General features: G+C 34.0%; 1 protein-coding gene across 1 annotated transcript in view; it reads right to left on the bottom strand.

The window, feature by feature from the left end:
* The window catches only part of SEMA5A (semaphorin 5A), a 1,142,184-nt gene that overhangs the window by 18,312 nt on the left and 1,111,608 nt on the right, over positions 1 to 12,264 (bottom strand). The window contains exons 24-25 of the mRNA XM_053715801.1: positions 8,155 to 8,202; positions 5,908 to 6,119 (exon numbers count right to left, since the gene is read on the bottom strand). Of these exons, the coding sequence (XP_053571776.1) occupies positions 5,908 to 6,119; positions 8,155 to 8,202 (260 nt within the window). The remainder of the gene's footprint in view (positions 1 to 5,907; positions 6,120 to 8,154; positions 8,203 to 12,264) is intronic.

Below are 12,264 nucleotides of genomic sequence, written 5' to 3'. Positions count from 1 at the left end.
ATCCACAAACTGTGTCAAGGACTCCAATGAGCCCCCCCATATGCCAAAAATATCGTCTATATACCTTAGCCATAGCTTACAACAAGAATTGAATGACTTATTGATGTAAACAAATTTATTTTCAAAGCCACTCATGAACAGATTGGCATATGAGGGGGCTACATTGGAGCCCATGGCCGTACCCCTCTTCTGCATATAATAGGTGTCCTGAAACAAAAAATAGTTGCAGTATAAAACAAGTCTTAACAAATCATCAATAAGATCTATCTGTGTTAGGTCATACAATTTACAATTATTCAAAAAACTTCTCACAGTATCAAGGCCTGCCTCATGAGGGATAGAGGTATACAAATTAACCACATCTAGAGAAAAGATAAACCAACTTTCTTCCATTTTTACTTTTTCTAGTTTTATCAGGAAATCATTGGTGTCTTTTATAAAAGACTTCTGTTCTTTAACCATTGGAAAAAGAATTCTATCCAGAAAAATTGACACATTTGAAAAAATGGACTCTGTGCATGCCACAATGGGCCGCCCTGGTGGAGATGACATATTTTTGTGAACCTTGGGCAAGGTATAAAAAACTGGTGTTGTAGGATGTTTCTTATATAAAAAATCAAATACCTGTTTAGTTATAGTATTGCATTGAACTGCCCTATCCAGAATTGTTTTTAATTCTTTTTGTATTTCAACAAGAGGATTGTGATCTAGTACTTCATATACCCCTCCGTCAGAGAGTTGGTGTAAAATTTCTTGAATATAGTACTTAGTGTCTAATATTACAACAGCTCCGCCCTTATCGGCATTTTTTATTGTAATATCTTTATTGTTTTTAAGGGACAACATAGCTTCATATTCATCTTTTGTAAGATTATAATTTTTCATCTCTGGATTTAAGTTAAATTTTTTCATTAAGTTATTGATATCCTGTTGTACAAACCTAATAAAAGTTTCCACACCAGAATTACTGGTAGGAGGTATGAATGAAGACTTTTTGTGTAAATTAAGGCATTTCAGATCAAGGGGATTTGTTTGCATAACACCTTCATTTATTTGGCGTTTTTAGTACACACATTATTTGTATTTATATTATTGCTACCATACATAGCTTTCAACCTGAGCATTCTGAAAAATTTATACAAATCTTTATCAACTTCAAATTCGTCACAGTCCTTAGTAGGGCAGAAGGAAAGTCCTTTCATTAGCAAGCTGTGTTCCGTCTCGGTTAGCTCGTATTCCGAGATATTAATTACTAGACTCTCCTTGTCCTGTATGGGGGAAATGTGGTCAGGCTGTTCGTTTACCTTAATTTCCGCATACCTCGTCGGAACCTCCCTCCTTGTTGACGTCTCGGCATCTGCCGGTTTCGGTTCCAGGAGCTCCGCGTGTACATCCGTTGTTCTTTGGGATTGGCGGTGCTTCCGCCCTCCCCTCCGGTGTCTCCTTCTGAGCCGGAATCTAAAAAACTTTCCCCAGAGGATGACCCTTCGGCTAGTCTGTCCTGCTCTGTTGACGCTCTCGGCATTCTCCTCCAGTGAGGTGTATCGCGTATCTCGCGTTGTCTTGACGTATGGTCACGTGACCAGTTGTACACCCGGTGATTGGTGTAATCAAGCTCATCACGTACAAACTTAGATCTTTTCCTCTCCTCAAGATCTGAACGGTATTGAGCCAACAATGTATCAATTTCTTCTTTAGTGGTTTTCAAAATTTCCAAAGTATACTTTGTTTCCATTCCCCGCTCAGCTTCCAGCACCAATCCTTTTTGTTTGTCAATCTCTAACTGCAGACATTCTACAGTGAGCACAATTAAATCAAAAGAGCACTTGTTGAGTATACTCTCAAATCTTGTTCTGTACAGTTCATGGTTAGCCAGTATGGTGGGTCTCAATTTTATCCTTAGGCCTCTAGGAATTCTTTTAATGCGGTAATATTCTGCTAGCGTGACTGAGTGCAGCTCTAGAGAAATCAGTCTCCTCTTTGTTTTTTCATATTCCTTTTTTGAATCCACTTCAGCAGAATTTCTTAGAAAGTTCCTTGATCCCAAGGCCAATGAAGTGATGCGTGCTGCATCAAGGTCAGAATAGGAAAAAGTAGCAGGTTGGATATCCTCCATAGTACCTTCACTCGCTGGTAGTGCACGTAACTCTGCTGATTCCATGTGTGCAAAATAAACAGATAGAGTCCAGCACTTAATGAACTGCTTTAACCTGGCTGTGTGCTCGTTACAATGGGCTATCAGCAAAAACCCAAACAGATACAGTCCATATGTAGAAAGTAACAGCACCACTGCATCAATTTTCTTAAAGGTGAATTATTTCTTTATTGGAGATATCACAACAAAAAAACAGCGACGTTTCGGACCTACATGGTCCTTAATCATGCATAGTTAAAACACAGTAAAACACACATTTAAAAAGGGTGGTATGACCAATCAGATTTCAGCTCACATACTTAATTGAATTAACCCATGCCTATCCAGGCAAGATAATATACTATGGACTATATATATATATATATATATATATATATATATATATATATATATATGAATAAAATAAAGAAAGTTCAGCAGTCTTCCAAGAGTGTATCAAAATTGCTTTATTCCAGGATAAAACAACAGGACAAGCTGTAAAATTTCAGAGCAAAGTCTGACCGGTTTCGGTCTCCCTGACTGTAATCATAGACTGATTCAAAACATGTGCAACATACATTTAAATAGCATGTAACTTATCCTGATTGGCTAAAAACAACACAAGCAGAAATTTTAACCCCATATGTACTGACATCAATATCACTCACTTGTTAAATGGATATACTTATACAATAGTTAAACCATTTATATAGAAAGTGATTGAGAGGACAATAATAGACCCTTTTTAGATCCCTTCCAGCAAATATCATGTCATTACTTAACATATATATTAGGTACACAGATGTGTTTTGTTTATTTAAAAGATGAACTTGGAGATATATATGTGTACATATTTATACATACACATGCATATTTCATCTCATATAGAACACAAAACCTCATCAGATGGGTATTAAAAACATATTCAAGCATATACAAATATTTATAATCAAGTTTATATTTAGCAAGAACATACATATATTAATGCTGAAAATAGTATATTAACCTTTGTCTATTTCCCTTCTAATAAAGATGGATCATATGTAGGATATAGGGAAAGATATATATATAATATTCAATAGATATTGAATCAAATTAATGGCAATATATTACCATTCATTGGACATATGTTTATTAATCTCACATATTACTCTCGAAACGTACATTAAGATAAAGCAATATTAAAATTATATTAGTCTATCTCCAAGAAACTTGGTAATACAGCACTCCAAAGTTGCTGCTTATTCATCTTTGCCAATAATTAATAATGTCGAACTCAGAGTTGAATCCTAGGGGTAACAAACTCTTCATCTTAAATATCCAATAAGTTTCCTGCTTGCACAAAATTGGGAATTTATCTCCACCTCTTGGAGGTTTCCCAATTTGTTCAATTGCTTGCCATCTCAATGTTTTGGTGTTTTGACCATGTATTTCAATGAAATGTTTAGATAGTGCTGAACAGGTGACCTTATTGGATATGTAAGATAAATATATATATTAATAATATAAGATATAAATATATATATTAATATAGATGTATAGTTAGATAGATAGATAGATAGATAGATGATATATATACAGTATATTTAAAAATAAAAAAGTCTTCTATTCGAATAACATTTGCATAACTACCTTCGGCTTTAGCACTGTTAGTCTAATGTGGTGTTGGGTTAGATTTTTTAAACAGAGCGCCCCATTGAAGTCTATGGGGAGAAGAATTTAACGAGGTTGTAATATCCTAAGTCCAAAATCTAGAGCACCTGATCTTTTGCTCGCGTTCTTTCTCTTTTAAATGTGTAATATGAGCGCCAACCCGCCCATGATAAGCTTTTACTTTGACCATATTTAGTGCACAAGCGAAAAAAATATTTAGCGCGCCGCTAAAGATGTTTGAAAAGTGTTTGTTTATTCATTATTGAATGTCTGATTTCTTACCCGTTATGTACTATACAATTTTATAATTTTATTATAACTAAATGTGCCCTTGTTAAACAAATGCTTATTTAACCTTCAGTGCTGCATACCTTTTTTATTTACTTGAAAACAGTGGTTTATAATCATTTAAACACATCTAGAGGTTAACGTTATATTAAAGGGCCATAATAATAGAAAAATAACATGCGCTACTAACCTCGCACTGCTGGTCCTTAGCGGAAACCACAGTTGATCCAATCTGCAGCACTAGTCACACAACTCAGATGTATAACTGCTTGGATCACTGGCAGTTTCAGATCGGGACCAGCAGAAGTTAAACACATAGTAGTGCAGGGTTATTGGTATCAAATTACATGTTCTAACAAATTTGAGCATGTCATTTTGTGATGATTATGGCCCTTAAATGTACAATTGCTGATCTTGAGTGTGTAAACTTGGAATTAGGTAGCATTTTAATTAATTTAGCCAATATATAAAGTTTTAACATTTAAATATACAGTCATCCTCAGCTCTAAAAATTGTAGAACATTGTTATAGACTTGAAAAAGCTTAATTTTGTACCCAAATGCTATTTTATTTTACAGTTAACAAACAAAAACATATATATTGTTGTTAATTATTGTTGTTAAAGGGACAGTCAACACTAAAATTGTTATTGTTTAAAAAGTTAGACAAGGCCTTTTATTACCCATTCCCCAGCTTTGCACAACCAACATTGTTATATTAATATACCTTATAAAATGTAAACCTCTAAATGTCTTCCTGTTTCTAAGCCACTACAGACAGCCTCTTATCACGTACTTTTTTATTTACAGTTCACAACAGGAGACTGCTAGTTCATGTGGGCCATATAGATTACATTTTGCGCACACTTGTTGAGTTATTTAAGAGTCAGACACAACACAGCACTAATTGGCTTAAATGCAAGTCAATCAATAATTAAATAAGAAGTCACGTGATCAGGGGCTGTCAGAAGATTCTTAGATACAAGGTAACCACAGAGGTAAAAAGTGTATTAATATAACAGTGCTGGTTATGCAAAACTGGGGGATGGGTAATAAAGGAATTTTTTTATCTTTTAAAACAATACAAATTCTGAGTTTTAAAGCAAACATTTGTTGAATTTTTCTTAGTTAAAAGGAACAATAATGTTAAAATTAACCTTTAATGAACTTAGTAGAGCATTACATTTTAAACAACTTTCCAATTTACTTTTGTTAACAATTTTGCTTAGTTCTCTTGTTAACCTTTATTACATAGTAATCTGTGAAACGAGAGTACAAGTCTCAAGCCATGTTTTGCATAAATACAAACACTAATGCCATAGACTGCTAAAGACATGTGCACGCCCCATAACTTCTATCACTCTACCTAGATTTAGTCTTCAACAAACCATACCAAGAGAACAAAGCAATTTTGATAATATAAGTACATTTGAAAGTTATTTAAAATTATTTGCCCTATATCAATCATGAAAGATTAATGTTGACTTTACTATTCCTTTAAATACATGAGGGAGAGAGAAACACAGGAAAAGTATACGTGAGAGAGTTATACGTGAGAGAGGTAAATAAAAAAGTGGGAGTAAAAGAGAGAAAGATGAGTTGCAACTTTATTAGAAAACCTGTGAAGTCTAAAGTGTACGTCTGTTTTTCATAGATTTATTTATAGAGGTATCCGGATTGTACCTGTGTCCACTGTGTCCATTTGGATGTTGCATTTTCAATATTTTGGTAGAATAGTTTTATTTATTTTTAGACTACTTTTATCTTTTATAAAAAATATTACAGACACTACATTGCAAGTACGACTTTCACTCTACATTCTTTCATTCTTACCTTGATAGCTTCTACTGAATCATATTTGTCCAGTTTGTTTATATGGTTAGTAATGCTTGTATTGAGAGGCGCTGGAGACACAGGATGGATCACTGTTGCATCATGGGATTGCTGTTGGTACCGCTGGCAGTATGTATAAACAAGTAATGTGAGTAGACAACCAAGTATGGAACTACTTAAACCCACTGCAATCATGTGGAACATATTGAACTCTGTAGAAAATACATAAAATTGCATTCAAGAATACAGGTTAATTATAGAAAAATGTCTAATAATTGAGATTTATACATTTAGTTAAGTGTCATGTAAGTTTATTTCCAACTTTCTTTATTGAATGGAAGTATAAATCCAGTATAAGTATACTATTTTGCACAATAACTATATGAAATACAGCCCTTTTCAAAGTTAAGCATTGAGGAATGATGAAATATGAACACCTGCTATTCAAAATTACCCATAGCAGCGTAAGTAACACTCTTCCCCAAATGCATTGATTATTGCAGAAAACAAACAGATTTGCAATTTTGTCACACATAAGGCATGTATATTGTATGGAATTGGTGTTCAAAAACCATGGGACATGTCTCAGCCACACAAACATGAGTATAATCACTCTACATAAGGTTTACTATTTCCTTGTAGTAAACAGAGGGGAATGCAGAGCCATAACCACAGTATCTATATTTAGTTAATGACATTGACTGATCAGAGCATGCAGCAACATACAATTACATATAAATGTAGAATTTCCCTGTTTTGTTCCATAAAATAATGTTTTCTTTAAAACTCCTTAATAAGTTATATATGATAAACTTTTATGTTGTTTCCACAGAAATTGTTTTGAATCCTGAAGATAATTTAAAGGGAGAGTAAAACCCTTTAAAATTGTAATATAATATGTTTAAAGGGACATGATACCCAAATAATGAAGTACATAAAAGTGGTGCAGCATAGCTGTAAAAAGTTGACTAGAAAATATCACCTGAACATCTTTATGTAAAAAAGCAAGATATTTTACCTCAAATTCCAAAGTATTCACACCCCACTGTAAAGAGGCTTTAAGCAGCCAATCAAAATGCTTGTCCCAGGACAAGCTAGGGAATGTGCATTTGTCATTTGCAGGTACCGTCATATTATTTTCATATTCAGTTTAAGTAAGTTTTATGAAATCTCATAATATTTCAGTGAAATCTCATGAGATCACAGCAAAGGCAAAGCAGCAGCTGAAGTATAACTGTTTACACAGCACTTACTCTGGTGAGCTGAAGAAATTTTGAGGTAAAATATCTTTACTTTTTTACACAGAGATGTTCAGGTGATATTTTCTTGTCAGCTTTTTACAGTTATGCTGCATCACTTTCAAGTGATTTAGGATATGTGCATTATGTCCCTTGAATTATGTGTAGTAAAACAAACTTTGAAATATATTGTCATAATTTATTTTTGTCCCCTTATTGTAATTTAAAGGGACATTAAGACCAATTTGTTTTCTTTCATGATTAAGAAAGAGCATGCAATTTTAAACAACTTTCTGATGTACTTCTATTATCTAATTTGCTTCATTCTCTTGACATTCTATGCTAAAAAACGCATATCTAGAAAGGCTCAGAAGCTGCTGATTGGTGGCTGCAATTGATGCTTTGTGTGATTGGCTCACCCATGTGCATTGCTATTTCTTAAACAAAGGATATCTAAAGAATGAAGCAAATTAGATAATATAAGTAAATTGGAATGTTGTTTAACATTGTATTCTTTATCTAAATAATGAAATAAAAAAATTGGGTTTAATGTCCCTTTAAGTCTAATGTAGGTGTTCCAGTCCTGAAAACTGGAAGTGCACATTGGAGACTTCTAACCTTTTTACATATCTGTCCCTAATTAGGAGATGCTAAGGATTGATCTGATAAAGACTTGCAAAATAATAGAGATTTTGCTCATAAAAGGACCATTACTAGTTGTATCTACACTAGTTAACAAGTCATGGTCACTAATGGCTTTGAAAGTAAAGATTGTGATTCCAATATTTGAAAAAGAAAATGTATAAAATGGGGTGTAAACAGTGTTTTCTATAGGACTGGAATACAGATGTTTTTGCAAAGTATCTGATGTCTTTACACAATACAAAGTCATTCTTATGGACTAAAAATGTTTTGAATTTGAAAATATCTGAGTGCACTGTATAATAAACCTGTTTGAAGATCTTTTCTAATAGGTCAGAAGACCTCAACGTAATAAAAATAGACATACCTCCACATCTTTTCTCCTCAAAGCTGCTCGATCTTGCAACCGAAATCTCTGCAAAACATGATATGAATATAAGAATAATAAAAAAATCAATTTATGATACCATGACAATATTTCTATAGTTATTTTCCTGAAGGAACTACCAATTATAACTTTCCAGCATAATTTAATATTTTATATATACCCTAGTAATTTAACATGCTAGTCAAATAAAGCTGTAGTCATTTCCCATTTCTATTGAATAATCATATCAGTATGAATTTAAAATATGTTTTTGCTCTTCAATCTAAAACTTTAATCAGCACATTCTATGCACTAACAAGAAAAAGAAAAAACAATTCACTCATGGGCCAATTACTGCATATATTTTCTTGAATTCTACTTGTTTCTCTAATTGGAATCAAGAGTTGAAAGTAGCGGTATTTCATCATGGACACAGTTTTACCACTAACTAGACACTTGAATTTCTATAATAATGCGTTTGTTAAATGTGTTAGATTGGTGAGCATTAAAAATTACAAAGCATAACTACAGCACTGTTTTGTCCTCATTTCAAATAAAACCTCTTACAAACTTTCCTTTTTATGAAAAGGGCAAATGAAGCTTTTTTGTCAGATTCACCTACCGATATGTTCTGTTCCTACAAAAATATACTGTTTATTTTATTAACTGTTCTTTTATTTTTCTTAACACCTGCTATTGTGTATGAGAATAATGTCACAGTAGGTGTTTCAAGTTATCACATTGAATATAAACAGATGAGTCATTAGTTTAAAAAAAAAAAATACCATCCTTTAACAGATGCTTGCATTGTTAGTAATTATTTTACATGCAACTCATAAAAATTCTTGTTGGCTATTATCGTTAACCATGACAAATTTATTAAGCTCAAATATACTGTACTAAATCTTTGAATTTTTTAAACAAACTATGTGCCACAATATTTTGGCTCTAAATAATAAATGAGAAATGGAAAGGAAGATTTATTGTCTAAAACAACATAATCATCGTAATCATTTACAAATAAAATATATTTTTAAAAAGGTCCCTATGTGATAGCCTGTCAATTACCCTTGAGCATTGCTTCTTTAAATAGCATAAAGAATAAAGGATTTCTTAAAAAATATTCTTGAATAACCATCGGCTAGATTACGAGTTTTGCGTTACGAGGGGTGCGGTACTAACTTGCAAGTTATTGTCACCGCTCACTTCCCTACAGCGCTGGTATTACAGGTTTACAAAAACCCGGCGTTAGCAGGCAAGAAGTGAGCATAGAGCAAAATTGAGCTCCATACCACACTCCAATACAATATCAGCCAATCGGAATTAAAGGTGAAAAAATCCTATTGGCTGATGCAATCAGCCAATAGGATTGAGCTTGCATTCTATTGGCTGTTCCAATCAGCCAATAGAATGCTAGCTCAATCCTATTGGCTGATTGGATCAGTCAATAGGATTGAAGCTCAATCCTATTGGCTGATTGCATCAGCCAATAGGATTTTTTCACCTTTAATTCCGATTGGCTGATAGAATTCTATCAGCCAATTGGAATTCAAGGGATGCCATCTTGGATCACGTCATTTAAAGGAACCTTTATTCTGCACGAAGACTTCGACAGAAGAGGATACTCCGCGCCAGATGTCTTGAAGATGGAGCCGCTCCGCGCCGGATGGATGAAGATAGAAGATGCTGTCAGGATGAAGACTTCTGCCCGTCTGGAGGACCACTTCTGCTGGCTTTGTTGAAGACTTCTCCCGGCTTCGTTGAGGATGGATGTCCGGTCTTCAAAACTGTAAATGGATCTTCGGGGGTTAGTGTTAGGTTTTTTTTAAGGGTTTATTGGGAGGGTTTTATTTTTAGATTAGGGTTTGGGCACTTGAAAAAGAGCTAAATGCCCTTTTAAGGGCAATGCCCATCCAAATGTCCTTTTATTTTGGGTGGGCTTTTTTATTTTGATAGGGCTATTCGATTAGGTGTAATTAGCTTAAGTGTCTTGTAATATGTTTTTTATTTTGTGTAATTTAGTGGGGGTTTTTTGTTATTTAGGTAATTGTATTTAATTTATGTAATTTATTTAATTGTAGTGTAAGGTTAGTTTTTATTGTAAGGCAGGTTAGGTTTTATTTTACAGGTAAATGTGTATTTATTTTAGCTAGGTAGTTAGTAAATAGTTAATAACTATTTAGTAACTATTTTACCTAGTTAAAACAAATACAAATTTAGCTGTAAAATAAAAATAAAACCTAAGCTAGATACAATGTAACTATTAGTTACATTGTAGCTAGCTTAGGGTTTATTTTATAGGTAAATATTTAGTTTTAAATAGGAATTATTTAGTTATTAATAGTAGGATTTATTTAGATTTATATTAATTATATTTGTTAGGGGGTGTTAGGGTTAGACTTCGGTTTAGGGGTTAATAAATTTAGTATAGTGGTGGCGATGTTAGGGGCAGCAGATTAGGGGTTAATATTTAAATAGTGTTTGCGAGGCGGGAGTACGGCGGTTTAGGGGTTAATATGTTTATTATAGTGGCGGCGATGTCCGGAGCGGCAGATTAGGGGTTAATCATTTTATTTTAGTGTTTGCGATGCGGGAGGGCCTCGGTTTAGGGGTTAATAGGTAGATTATGGGTGTTAGTGTACTTTTTAGCACTTTAGTTATGAGTTTTATGTTACAGCTTTGTAGCGTAAAACCCATAACTACTGACTTTCAGTTTACGGTATGGATCTTGGCGGTATAGGCTGTACCACTCACTTTTTGGCCTCCCAGGCAGACTCGTAATACCGGCGCTATGGAAGTCCCATTGAAAAAAGACTTTACGCAAATTGCGTAAGTTAATTTGCGTTACGGACAAAAAATGTGCGGTACAGAAATGCCTGCAAGACTCGTAATAGCAGCGGTAGTGAAAAAGAGCCTTAACGCTGCTTTTTCACTCATAACGCAAAACTCGTAATCTAGCCGAATGTTATTTATTGTAGGTAAAATACTAAATTCCTTTCTGTTTTGTTCTTTTAGTTATTTTATTTTTACTAAACAAAATAAACACTACAGTTAATTTGTAGGGGCATATTTATCAAGCTATGTATGGAGCTTGATGCCCCTTGTTTCCGGCGAGCTTTCAGGCTCGCCGGAAACAGAAGTTATGAAGCAGCGGTCTAAAGATTGGCCGCTAATCTGCAGGGGGCGGCATTGCACCAGCAGTTCACAAGAACTTCTGGTGCAATGATAAATGCCGTCAGCAGTTATCGATGTGCAGCAGACATGATACTCTACTTCGTATCATGTCCGCTCACACATTGATAAATATGCCCCATAGTATTTATCACCAATAAAGCATTGTGCTGCAAAAGATAGGCATTAAAATAAAAAGGATGAAACTGTCATTGTGTCCCAAAAAATTGCATTGTTTTGCAGTCCAGGGAACTTTTGAATAAGCCGTGAAGTGATGTTAAACTTGACATGTTTAAAAATCAGGTCCGGAATCTAAGCAATATTTTGCAGGGACCTTAATTGATCAGTATAGTTAGAGCGTAGATTGGAAATCAGTTTAAACGGTTAGCTCACAAAAAATATGAGTTTTGAAAATGGCGGCCAGAGCGTGGCGTATTAGAATGTCACGGCTAGATTAAAAATTAAATTACCGTGCATCTGCATTAGAAGTGATGAATTAAAGTAATTTAAAATATCACTTAGATTCCCGTCCTGATTTCAAAACATGTCAAATTTACTCTCACTTTAAAGTGATTGTAAACTTTCCCCTTTGTAAAAACAGATCTGGAATGTTAGCAATATTTTAAATTGACTTTTATTCATCATTTGTAATGAAGATAAGCTATAACTTTCTTTTTAATGAATCGCTATAATTCAAATACCCTGCGCTTCGGCCACCCACTTCTAAAGCATTTTTTTGTTGAGCTCATGGTTTGAACTATTTTCCAGTCGGCACTCTTGCTACAAAAAAATGACTGAGTGCCATATGGCTAAAGCGCTTGAAAAACGGTTTAAACCATTAGCTCTAAAAAAAAAACTTTTGAATTTGGTGGCCGGACTCCGGAATATTTGAACTTCAGCGCTACATTAAAAAGTAAGTTTAAGTATTGTTTATCTTAT

Source organism: Bombina bombina, chromosome 5, assembly GCF_027579735.1.
Source record: "Bombina bombina isolate aBomBom1 chromosome 5, aBomBom1.pri, whole genome shotgun sequence".
Classification (NCBI taxonomy): domain Eukaryota; kingdom Metazoa; phylum Chordata; class Amphibia; order Anura; family Bombinatoridae; genus Bombina; species Bombina bombina.
The sequence above is the reverse complement of the archived record's forward strand: the minus strand, read 5'-3'. Positions and strand labels throughout refer to the sequence as shown.